This window comes from Chiloscyllium plagiosum, chromosome 6 (genome assembly GCF_004010195.1).
Source record: "Chiloscyllium plagiosum isolate BGI_BamShark_2017 chromosome 6, ASM401019v2, whole genome shotgun sequence".
Lineage (NCBI taxonomy): Eukaryota > Metazoa > Chordata > Chondrichthyes > Orectolobiformes > Hemiscylliidae > Chiloscyllium > Chiloscyllium plagiosum.
The window spans coordinates 28201666-28214017 of NC_057715.1; the positions used below are offsets into that span (position 1 = coordinate 28201666).

At 39.5% G+C, this 12352-nt stretch overlaps 1 protein-coding gene across 4 annotated transcripts; it reads left to right on the forward strand.

The window, feature by feature from the left end:
- Positions 1–803: 803 nt before the first annotated feature.
- Positions 804–10908, forward strand: cln5 (CLN5 intracellular trafficking protein). 4 transcript variants are annotated; one of them, XM_043691402.1, is made up of 4 exons: positions 804–960; positions 3994–4168; positions 5429–5654; positions 7343–10908. In XM_043691402.1, the coding sequence occupies exons 2-4, from the start codon at positions 4037–4039 to the stop codon at positions 7846–7848; spliced, it is 864 nt and encodes a 287-aa protein (XP_043547337.1). In that variant the 5' UTR covers positions 804–960; positions 3994–4036; the 3' UTR covers positions 7849–10908. The 4 variants fall into 4 exon arrangements, with proteins under 4 accessions (XP_043547337.1, XP_043547336.1, XP_043547339.1 ...); XM_043691401.1 differs by lacking the exon at positions 804–960 and adding an exon at positions 967–1117; XM_043691404.1 differs by lacking the exon at positions 804–960 and adding an exon at positions 1012–1117 and having other exon boundaries at positions 4059–4168.
- The last annotated feature ends 1444 nt before the right edge of the window (positions 10909–12352 follow it).

A 12352-nucleotide genomic window follows, 5' to 3' on the forward strand; every position in this document is an offset into this window, starting at 1 on the left:
TGGCCTCTACTTGGAAGCATTTTCTCAAGGTCTACCTTAGCAAACATTTTTATAATTTTAGTGTCATTTACTGTGCCACTGTTTCTGTTCTCTTACATTACATTTAATGCTTTCCCTTTTGTTCAAACGTGGTTTGTGGGTGCCTCTGGCTGGACCAACATTTAGTACCCATCCCTATCTGACCTGGAGATGTAGCGGCGGGGGGACGGGGGGGTTGCAGGCATCAGGGAGGATGGTGGGATAATGAAGCTGCCCTCCTGAACTGCTGCAGTTCCAAGGATGTAGGAATAGCTACAGAGCTTCAGCATTTTGATCCCACAGCAGTGAAGAAACAATTGATACATCTCCAATTCAGGAGGGTATATGGCTTGGAGGGGAATTTGCAGGTGGTGGTGGTGGTCCCATTATCTTCTGCCCTTGTCCTTCTTGACAGGAATGGTCCTGGGTTTAGAAGGTGACAAGGAGTCTTGCAGAGGGAACGCAAACCTCAGAAAAACACCCGCAGCCCATCAAGTAATATTCGAGGCCTCCATATATTCAAGAATGAAATTCAGAAGCAAAAAGGCACATTGTAAGTATATTGAATATAAAGGAGCAAATAGAAATGGTCATTTGAACGAAAAGAGCAGTAGAACCTATTGTCTTTCCACGTTCGTTTCACATTTGCAGTTGTTCATTTGTTTTAAATCTGAAAATTAGGTCATGATTTGGAGCTGCCGGTGTTGCACTGGGGTGGACAAAGTTAAAAATCACACAACACCAGCTTATAGTCTAACAGGTTTATTTGGAGGCACTAGCTTCCGAATCGCTGCTGCTTCATGGATATGTAGCTCTCTGTTTACCAAGGCGGATACTGCTGCACAGACAGTTCAGATTCTGTACAGCAAGTCTCGGGGACAAACCTCGAGTGATTCATGTGACTAGGAAACAGGAACCAGCATCATTCTGTGCAAGGCTGCGGTGAGTGAGTGTGTTTTGGACCGGGTTAGCTGAACTCCGGCCTTTGGAGGATGGCAATCAATTTGTGGAGTTTGGCCTGGATTTGGCTGGCTTTGCAACACACCCCGAGCGCTGCAGCCGGGGGACGGAGAGAACAGACATGGCCAGTGCCGTACAGGTCGGTACAGCCCCACGGTATCAGCAGAATGCGGAAGTGATACCCCCCCCAGGGCAGTAGAAATGCATTGAAAATGAGGTTCAGGTTTGGGAAATTAAACGCTAGTAAAAGTACTGTCATTGCTTCTTTCGTGTAACCTGTACTTTTGACGAAGCAATAGTGCTGCAACTTGAATTATGAAACTCTAACTTTTTTTTATTTTCGTGATAGAAAGGGTATTATTTAGTGTCAGTTCAACTGGAAAGCACCCAGGCGTTTTGTCAAACAGTACTTGAGGTTTGGAACAGCTGGTAAAATGCTTGGTCGGTCTTAAGGGCCGTCCTGAAGTAGGAAAGAGAGAATACTGAGATAGCACTAGGAAGTGTCAATAGGAAATACTGGCAGCATCCAAGGGAGAGAGGAATACGGGTGATTTGAGGTCGCTCATTTTGCCTGGTCTGAGTACTCATGTTTACTGTTAATTTCAGAATTCCAGCAGCTGCAGTACCTTGACTTTACAACGCAACCGTTTATTTCCATTTAAAGAGGAAAGATTTAACTTAAATGAGAGCTGACTAGGTGCACTGCTGGAAACAAAATCGAGATTGTGGTGAAGGTGAATTGGTGTGACTGGCACAAAGTGCAATGTAAAAGTCACAATTTAAAATGTAACATTATCCCAGAGTGTAGGTATATTATCATACAATTTGTTTTTTTTTGTCTGGTGTGTCCAATCTTATCAAGAAACACCAGATGTAATGGTAATAGTTTATTTACCAGTATGCTTTGTAATGGTATTTTTACTAAGTCTTTGCTTCTGAAGAAACAGTAACTGTTCAAATGGACAAAATTCCTTTGTCTACTCTATTCTTTTGCTATTGATTGTGAATAGACTGTGGTCAGGAAGAGACAATAATTGTGTCATTTGGTTCTGAGATAAGTTTTGAGCTTCCATTCATTCCATCACCACATCCCACCTCTTTAACTCCTGCCTTGGTCCCCACAGTGACGATCTCAGCACCCTGAGGGTCACTGAATCTGAAACGATGAATCTGATTTCTCTCTAGAGATGCTGTCAGACCTGCTGAGCCTTTCCAGGAATTTTTTTTATTCCAGCATCCTCCTGCATTGTATCCTGTGTAAATGTAAGGTCCTCCAAACTCTGGTACCCACGTCTGACCACACAAAGATCTGTTGCCCTATTGCCCCCTTGCTCACTGACCCACAGTGGCGATGGGACAAGCAATTTGTTGATTTTAAAGTATTTACCCAGGTTTTCAAATCCCTCCATGGTGTCATCCCTTTCCATCTCTGTAATTTCTTCCAGCCACAAAGTGGTGAGATACCTGCTTGTTTCTATTTCAAACCTGTCAGGAGAGCTTTCCAGAGCTTGGGCATTCAGTAGATTAGATTAGATTCCTTACAGTGTGGAAACATGCCTTTCGGCCCAATAAGTCCACACCGACCCTCCAAAGAGTAACCCACCCAGACCATTTCCCTCTGACTGATGCACTTAATGGGCAATTTAGCAGAGCCAATTCACCTAACCTGCACATCTCTGGACTGTGGGAGGAAACCGGAGCACCCAGAGGAAACCCACGCAGACACTGGGAGAACGTGCAAACTTCACACGGTCGCCCGAGGCTGGAATCAAACCTGGGACCCTGGCGTTGTGAGGCAGCATGCTAACAACTGAGTCACCGGGCCGCCCCAATTTGAAGACATGTCACCAATAATGGGACGATTGAAATTGGAGATGTGCTGCAGTAATTCTGGCTGTTGTGCAATCCCAGCTTTAATTGCTGCACCATTGTTAGTTGTTCCATCAATTGTGCAGACCTTAAGTTTTGAAATATCCTCCATACGCCTCTTTGACTAAGCTTTGCATTATCTTGATATCTCTGTGGCTCTGTCACATTTTGTTTTATAATGCTCCAATGAAGTCTCTTAGGCCGGTTTCATTGTGTAAAAGGCACGATGTAAATGCAAGTTGTTGTTGTTTTCCACATGTTTAGTATATTGCATAGTCCAGTGACACTTTCAAGGAAAAATCCATTTCGATTGTGTTTTCCTGAGACAAGAGGGAAACTCAGACAGAAGAGAAAGGAATAACTTAAATAGGACAAGGAACAACTGCTGCTACTGCCTAGGATTCACATCCAATTCAAGTTGCTCCAAGGGTTTTATAAGACTTAAAAGCCTATTGGTTCTCAACGAATTACTCAGACAGAGGCTTGCCAAATTTATACTTATTTTTGAAGGTATTGTCACATGAATTGTTTTCAACCGTCACATCATCACATAGCTCACCTCTTCCAATCTCCAGTAATGTTTTTAGTAATAAATTGCAAACAAATGAGTTTTCATACCTTCTTTTTGCTCACAACAATGTCAGAGAGATTTGTAGGATCTCCAAGACTATTTTGGAGAGTTGGCAACCTTATTTAGGTCATGAGATTCTCCATGTAGGGTGAGCATCAGCTGCTGCTTCCTGTTAAATTACGAGTGTGGACTTTTCAATATTTTCCCTTACGATTGTACTCGATATTTTCTAATCAACATGTTCAGAGGTGTTATGACAAATCTCTGGAGCAGTTGGGACTTGAACCTAGGCATCCTGGCTCAGAGGACCAGTGCTGCAACAGCCCCTAAATTATTCTATTTTTTGAAATTTAACCTATTTTTCTAATCACCTTGTTCAGAGATGTTATTATATACCTCTGGAGCAGGTGGGACTTGAACACAGGTCCCTTGGTCCGGGGGTAGGGACAGTACTACTGTCCAAACGAGTCCCTAAATTGATCTTGCATAAACTTGTGAAATGATTTCACTTTGCACAACTTTCTGTTTTTGGCCTGAGGTTTAGTGCTGTACTCAGTTGCTTGTTGACCTTTCAGACGATTTGATCATCGACCTAAGCCTGATCCTTTCTGCCAGCCCATGTACCCATTCTGCCCTACAGGCTCTCCTGATGGGGAGATTCCTCAGATGAAAGATCAGGACATTATCGAGGTTTATCGGCTTCAGACCCCTGTCTGGGAGTTCAAATACGGAGATCTACTTGGACATTTTGTGAGTATTTACATAATTTTTAGTTTTTAATAAAGAAAATAAATTGAGTGGTTTTCTTTTGTACTGACCTAACAGATATAGTCCACATGATTCCACAGGGTAATGTAGTACAGATTTTTAGTTGTCAGATCAAGGACAACTTTTATCTTGTCATTCCAATACGATTATGGCAATACATTATCATCCAAAAATGGTCAGATTACTATATTACTCCTGCACTACCGTCGGTGAGCTGAATGACAATAAGTCATTCGATTGTACTTGGTGAAATCTGCAAAACATATTCACTATTACTCCAGTATCTGTCTAAACACTTATTATTTTTAGTTCCCACAAATTACAAGAAAAAACATAATCATGGCAGGAATATAGGCTGCAACTTTTAAACATGGTATTTCCCAAATTATTTCTTTATTCAAACGGTCAGTGTCATTGGTGTGTATGCGAAGTGTTAAGGAGAGTATGGTGGAGACATACTTGTGGTTTAACTGATGGTTATCCATCTTACAATTTGTAATAGAGCTTTGGTCACCTGTCCAAGGTGATTTCTGCTGTTGTAATTGATAATAGCCACCCTGTTGAATCACAGCTGCGGATGGGCCTTTTTGTTTTTGTAACACTTTATCCACAAACTTTAAATAAATGACAAAAATGAGCTGAGAAACTGGAGGGCAAAATGAGGTGCAGATTAACCCCTTCATACGTTTTTAAAATTTGAAGTTGTAATGTTATGAGACAAAAATAGATATTGCTGGAAAAGCTCAGCAGGTCTGGAGCATCTGTGGAGTGAAATCCGAGTTAACATGTCTGGTTGATTGAGTCTTCCTTAGAAATTCTGAGGAAGGCTCATTCGACTAGAGTCATTAACTATGATTTCTCTCCACAGCTGCCAGAACTGATAAGCTTTTCCAGTAGTTTCTTTTTTTTGTCTGATTTACAGCATCCACAGTTCTTTTTGATTTTTATTTTGTAACGTTATGATATGCTTAATGAGGTATAAGCTCTGACTAATGTAGGACATGTAACAAGCACTTGAATGGAATGTTCATTCCTACTTTGTGGTATAGCCTTTCTTTATCATTTTGAATTAGTGTTCTAATTTGCAACCACAAATAAATTAGTTTTCTGCAGAATTCCCATCCCAGATGACTTTTCATAATATACTTTTAAATAAGCTATCAAGGGAATGTTCAAAATAGGTAAGAGTACAGGCAATTAATATTTGAGATTCACATTAGTGATGGGTAATTTTTTTTGCAGCATATCATGCATGATGCAATTGGTTTCCGGAGCATGCTGACAGGCAAAAACTATACAATGGAGTGGTATGAACTCTTTCAGCTTGGGAATTGCACCTTCCCACATCTTCGACCTGGAATTGAAGCTCCTTTCTGGTGCAATCAGGGAGCAGCCTGTTTCTATGAGGGAATAGATGATTTACACTGGAAAGAAAATGGTTCTTTGGTAAAAGTATCTGAAATAACTGGTAAGTTTGTTGACTAGCAAACTGTAATATACAAATAGCAATTGGCTGTTCACATGGTTACTGTAATTAACCTACAGCTAAAAGAATTAACATGATTAAAGGATGTAATTTAGTGGAAGTTCAGTGGTAAAGGTAAAATGAATGTGCAAGGTAAAAGCAATTTAAGAACAAGAAAGTGTCTCAGTACGTAAAATAACTACATAATTCAGTTGAAACTGCAGGATCCAACAGTTGAACTCTCTCGAAATGAGATGTTGAGTTAAATCTGTTAGGGCAAAAGTGCAATTTGAAACAGACACTTCTGTGACACACCATGGCAGAATGCATATTGTGAAGTGTCCAGTTCATTGACATTCATACTGAACTCCACATTTTGCTACCAATTTCTGCTGGTATTGAGGAATAGTAAATGAAGGGAATTTAACCCAGAAGTGTATGAAATTCAGGTTCTTTCCTCATTCTTTGAATTTTGTGGAGGCTCCAACAATGTAAATAGACTTTGTGACAAAACTGATTTTCAGCTCACAAGAAAACTAGACAATGTGTTGCTGGAAAAGCGCAGCAGGTCAGGCAGCATCCAAGGAGCAGGAGAATCGACGTTTCGGGCATGAGCCCTTCTTCAGGGCTCATGCCCGAAACGTCGATTCTCCTGCTCCTTCGATGCTGCCTGACCTGCTGCGCTTTTCCAGCAACACATTTTCAGCATCCAATCTCCTCACTTTCTCCTTGTTTTCTTGTGAGAAGAGACACAGATGTGGTGCCTGGACGAGACCTGAAAGGCACAGCTGGATTATGGCAAGAATCTTATACTTTTGGCACTTCCACCATTCTTCAAATGAGATTTGGGCATTTGCAAGAGGAGTTAATTTTTGATTCTGTGGATGCTACTTGAAATCACTTGGAAAGATTGATTGATTGTTGAGAACATTGTGTACTAAGTTGGAGCTTTACGCTCTAAATTAAGCTGCTGACAATGGGCCAGTCTGCGATTTTTCTGTTGTCTGTGGCTTGTCGAATATTGAGAACACCAATAGAGTAGCAGCAGGGCACTGATAATGCAGAAACTTGATAAAATGGTATTATGCACGTGGTGTTAAAATCAGTTGTCACTGAAGCTTAGCATGTAGCCTCTGCAAAGCTATTACTGATACATCTGCATTTTACAGTAGACACTAATGCTCAACTTTAAATTGGTAATTCTATTTCTGTATATTGAATACTTGAAGAATCAGCTGTACCAGTGATAGTACACCGCAGCAAGATTACATATGTACAATTCTGTTTGGCACTCAGCTATAGGAATCCTGTGGAAAATGACCAACTTTACACCAAATTATTTGCTTGATTATTTGAGTAAATCATGTATCCTATTATTTGTTTAAACTCTGATCTTGTAATTTCATACCCTATTAAACCTTTTTTTGATTTAGATTTCTCTCTGGCATTCACAGATCATTAAATAAAATAAACAATGAATTGAGGATGCTGGAAATCTGAATCAAAAACAAAGTATTGTAGAAAGACAGTAGGTCTGGCAGCATCTGTGGAGAGAAAAACAAAGTTAATATTGAGTCCAATGAACCTTTGTGTTCTCTCTACAGATGCTGCAGATCTACTGTTTTGTCAGCACTCTCAATTATTAAGTAGCTTGTTTTAGTATCATATAATTCTTATTTGTTTGTCTTTAGGTGACATATTCAACAAACTAGCCCAGTGGGTGAAGGAGGATAACAGAACTGGTATATATTATGAGACATGGACTGTTCAAACTGATCCTTCTCCAAACGCTACAGTGTGGTTCAAATCTTACGATTGTTCAGCATTTGTTCTGAGAACCTACCAGACTCTGTTTGAATTAGGTGCTGTCTTTAAGAGCCCTATACAAACTAACTATACTAGAATATTTCTTTACAGTGGTGAGCCAACCTATCTTGGAAATGACACAACCATATTTGGGTTGCAATGTAACAAGACTTTAGGAAAAGAAATTACTTCCTTTTATTTTCCTTTTAGACCACCACATTCAGTGAAGGAACTGATACTAAGTCTGTTAGAAATAGTCAATAAGGTTGTACTGGAGAAAACCTTTTATCTTTATTTCAATTTTGAGTATTGGTACTTGCCAATTAAAAAACCCTATGTTAAAATAACCTATGAAGAAATACCTCTGCCATCGAAATCAACAGGTGCTTAGCAACATGTGCAGAAGGAAAACAACTGTTGAAATGTAAGCTTTGGCACTATTTTTGTATATCAATCCTTTTGTATCTTACTGTGTACAAAGTTAATGCTATTTAATATTTTTGTTCTTTCCCTTGTGCAATAGTATACAGTAGAAAACAATTCTGCATCAGAGCTGCAGAACAAGGTATAACAACAACATTGTTTACAATTATTAACCAAGTTATTCCATCCCCTCCCCACTTGTGAAATAGAATCCCAGAAAACAGTAGCTAAGGCTTTAGATATCACACATCCCAGAATGATTAACTCCATCAAGTGGAGCTCTATTTGTGACTGGGATTACAATTCATAGAATTACTTTAAAATGTGCTGGTTAAATACACCATTTCATAGAGATGTACAGCACAGAAACAGACTCTTCGGTCCAACTTCTGAGCTTTGGGTCAGAAAAGGGAAGAAGAGGAATGCTGTTGTAACCAATAGTGTAGAGTGAATGATGGACGACTGAAAATAGTGGATTTCAGAACAATTTAATTGTACACTTTGCTGGGTTCTAATGATCTAGCATTCAGCTTCAATTCCCAACTAAAGTTGCAACTTTTTTACATTGGCTCAAGGTTTAGAATGTGATCCACAACAAATGTGCACTGTTAATTTGGCTTAATGAACTTTTGACTTGTATTGGACATGTTTATATGTACTGAGATATTTACATTCCTTCTGAAATTATACAGTTTACTTTACCAATTTACATTATTTAAGCTTCAAAAGTTGACTTTAGTTACTCAAGTAGTAAGTCTTCCACATCACTAAGTTGCTAATGCTATTAGAGTTAACGTCTTTCTATATCTAAATATGGCAGCGTCCTTTAATGGCTAAAGAATTTTTTTCATTGCAAGTACTTCACCTGTGATCTGCCAATTCATTGCTTGTCTTCCTTGTACCATAGAAATATTTTACAACAACTTCCAGTCAGTCACTTGTAGAGTTGCACTTTCCAGCTACAGTTATTCTAAGAAGTTTGATGAGAGTGAAGGAGCTGGCTTTACTGCTGCTTTTGCCTAATTCCAAAGTGAGGAAGACCTAAGCTGAGCTTGGTAGCAGATAGCAATACAGCAGGTTTCTCTGCTTTCACCATTTGACAGTCTAAACGCCGTTGTCAATGTGCCACACCTGGAAAAGTACCAAATACTTGTAGGTGTTATTTTCTGTGCCACAATATACTTTTTGAGCAATCTTCATTCTTCTCCTGAGAGGGACAGATTTTCAGGGTTCACCAAGAGAAGGGAGAAGCTGTTGATTCAGAGAAGACTTCTTATCAGCACTGACTTTTTCACAAATGAGGTATTTTAATATCCATCTCAGCTCATAATCTCATATCCAAGCATCTTCAACCACTTTAGAAATGTGGATGTTTGCTAATGATTACATGAGCACCATTTCCCACTACTCGCTCATTCACTGAAGCTGTCCAAGTTCAAATGTAGCAAGATCTGGACATAACTAGGTTTGGACTGGTAAGTGATATTCGCACTACACAAATGCCAGGCATTGGCCATCTCCAAGAAGAGACATGCCAACCATTGCTTCTTAACGTTTAATTGCATTATCATTGCCAAAAACGAGTTGCTATTGATCAGAAACTGAACCGGAGCAGTAATATTATTAATGTGGCTATGACAGCAGGTCAGATGTTAAGAATTCTGTATTGAGCGATTCATTTCCTGTCCCACCAATGCCTATTCATCTACAAGGCACAAGTCAGCAGTGTGCTGAAATTCTCTCTGCTAGCCTAGATGCGTGTAGCTCCAAAAATACTTGAGGAAATTTGAGACCCTATCCAATGATTGAATGTTCACTCACTTTACCACCAATGCACAATGGCAGTGGTCTACAAGATACATTGCAGTGAGACACCAAGACTCAATTAACAGTACCTTCCAAACTACCTAGAAGGTTAAGGGTAGCAAGTAAGTGGGGACACCACCAGCTGCAGTAATACAACATCCTGAGTTGGAACTATACTGTTCCCTCACTGTGTTAAAACCTAGGAATCCACCCCTGCTATAGGTGTCCCTATACCTCAAGGATGGCAGCTGTTCAAACGCTAGATCACCACCACTTTCTCCAGAGCAAGTAAGAATGGACAATAATTGCTGGCCAAGTGAGTGCCACTGCCATCCCTTGAACAATTTTTTAAAAAACTGGTAAAAAAAGGAGTGCACCTTACTACCGTTGAATCACTGTTCATAATGAGTGAGGGACTACACTATTGTCTTTAACTATATAAACATTCCAAGTAACACTTTAAGAATGTAATTTCAGTAAGATAGTAGCTAGATCCAGCTTCAACCTTTTTTGATCATGAAGCTGTGACAATACAGTGGTTGCAGAAAGTTTTCATCCTGGAGATCAAACAGTGAACAAATGATCTTACCACATCCTGGAAAGTGGAATCTCTGAATAGATGCAGTGACAAAAGAAACCAGGAGAATGAAATGGGTTTCCTTTCAGAAGCAGATGAGAAAAGGTCAAGATAAATTTGGGCATGTGGTGGGGGGTGGGGGGAGAGGGGCTTGTGATGGCTATAAGTGGATAATCTATCTCCAGAAACAGGAAGAGAAGTCAAGGAAGGGAAGAATCAGAGGTAGGCCAAGAGATAATGAGAGAAGGATGGAAATTTAAAGTAAAACTGGTGATGTTTTTCCCCCCAATTCTGGCCAGTAGCAAGAAGCAGCATAGATGACATCATCGCACTGGAGTGAACAAAAATACTCTTGAATAAAGTACCTCATTAAAGTTGGACTATAGTGCTGGTTCTGAGTTTAAATATGTTGCTTCCCAATCCCTCAAGTGAGGAAATATTGGTCCCAAAAGAGATTTAAAAAAACAGGGTATCAAACAAAAACTGAACAGATGCACACTGCAGAGAAGTACATTCCGTTCAGAATTCAGGTTTGGTCCTTCCCCTTGGAGGGGATTCCAAGGAACAGGATTTATTGTATTTGGAAAGGCTTGTACTGGTTAGGCCAGTCAACATGGCTTTGTGGGGAAAATCATGCCTCATTAACTTTGAATTTTTTGAAGTGATTAAGATGATTGACAAAAGCACAGCAGTAGATGTTGTTTAAATGGACTTCAGTAAGGCGTTCAATAAGGTTCCGTATGGTAGACTGGTTAGCAAGGATAGATCACACGGAATGCAGGGAAAGCCAGCCATTATGATACAAAATTGGCTCAAAAGGTAGGAGACAGAGGGTGGTGGTGGAAGGTTGCTTTTCATAATGAATCCTGTGATCAGTAGTGTGCCACAAGGATTGGTGCTGGGTCTACTCTTTTTGTCATTTATATAAATGATTTAGATGTGAATATAGGAGGTATAGTTGGTAAGTTTGCAGACGACACCAAGATTGGTGGTGCAGTGGATATCAATATTGTTCAGAGTGTCAAACTTCTCTATGACCTGTCAAATTAACGATTCAATATTACTACTGTTCAAGGAGTTTCAAAGAGGACAGAATGTTCTGCAGCCTTTCTCAATCTTAAAAAAATAAGTACTGACTAGTGGAGTGCAACAAAAATTTTTGAAGGTCTCCCAGTTATGCCAGTCATCATTTCAATAATTATATAGTCATTTAACTTCAACATCACTGAAAATTCACAAAGACTTTCATCAAATTATATATTTAGGAGCTTCTTAAGCAATTAAATATCACTACGAAAGACCTGTACTTGATTCCTTCTGGAATACATTATCCAGATCAAACTAATTAAATGTGAAGACATTGATGGAGACTTTTTAAATTGTGTTTTAGAACATAACGATTGGAGCCCAAGGCCCAATAAAATTGATGGTTTCTGAGTTATTGATACATCCATGGTTTAAATATCAATTAAGACAAGTTTATTTGCTTTCTCTATGCTAGTTATAAGTATTAGCACACAGGTCATTTTCATAACCTTTCTGAAGAGGACAAATGCAAAGGAAACTCTGGTTAGGTGCAGGAAACTTGTATTCTGTACTCTTTCAATGATCTGCTTTATGTAGACAAGACTTACCTCGACAATTTTGTGCATCATGCAGTAGTTGCCAGTGGTGAGGTTGTATTGGAACAGCTTGCGTAGGAATGCAGCTAGTTTTAGAAAAAGACTTCAGTCAGGATGTTGTCCCGGCCCATAGCCTTTCGCATCAAGTTCATTCAACAATTTTGATAATAAATTGAATTAGCCGAGGACCTCAATTGGAGGCAGAATTGAATCATCCACTTGGCACTTCAGACTGAAGATGGTTGTGAATACTTCAGCCTCATCTTTTGCACTGATGTACTGGGCTACCCCATCATTGACTCAGGGATGTTAATGGAGCCTTCTCTTCCAGTAGTAGTTTAATAGTGCATCACCACTCATCATTGGATGTGGTAAAATTGCAGAGCTTTAAGTTGATTCATTTAGTATGAGTGCATTTACGTTCTGCTGCTTAGCATGCATATAGTTCCTATGTTGTAGATTTAGTA

What these genes read in the sequence shown, in the direction of transcription:
- cln5 (XM_043691401.1), top strand. Translation starts at nt 1,011, where the DNA reads ATGGCAATCAATTTGTGGAGTTTGGCCTGGATTTGGCTGGCTTTGCAA. An exon ending in GAGATCTACTTGGACATTTT is followed by an intron (nt 4,169 to 5,428) that starts GTGAGTATTTAC and finishes TTTTTTTTGCAG; the next exon opens with CATATCATGCATGATGCAAT. An exon ending in AAAAGTATCTGAAATAACTG is followed by an intron (nt 5,655 to 7,342) that starts GTAAGTTTGTTG and finishes GTTTGTCTTTAG; the next exon opens with GTGACATATTCAACAAACTA.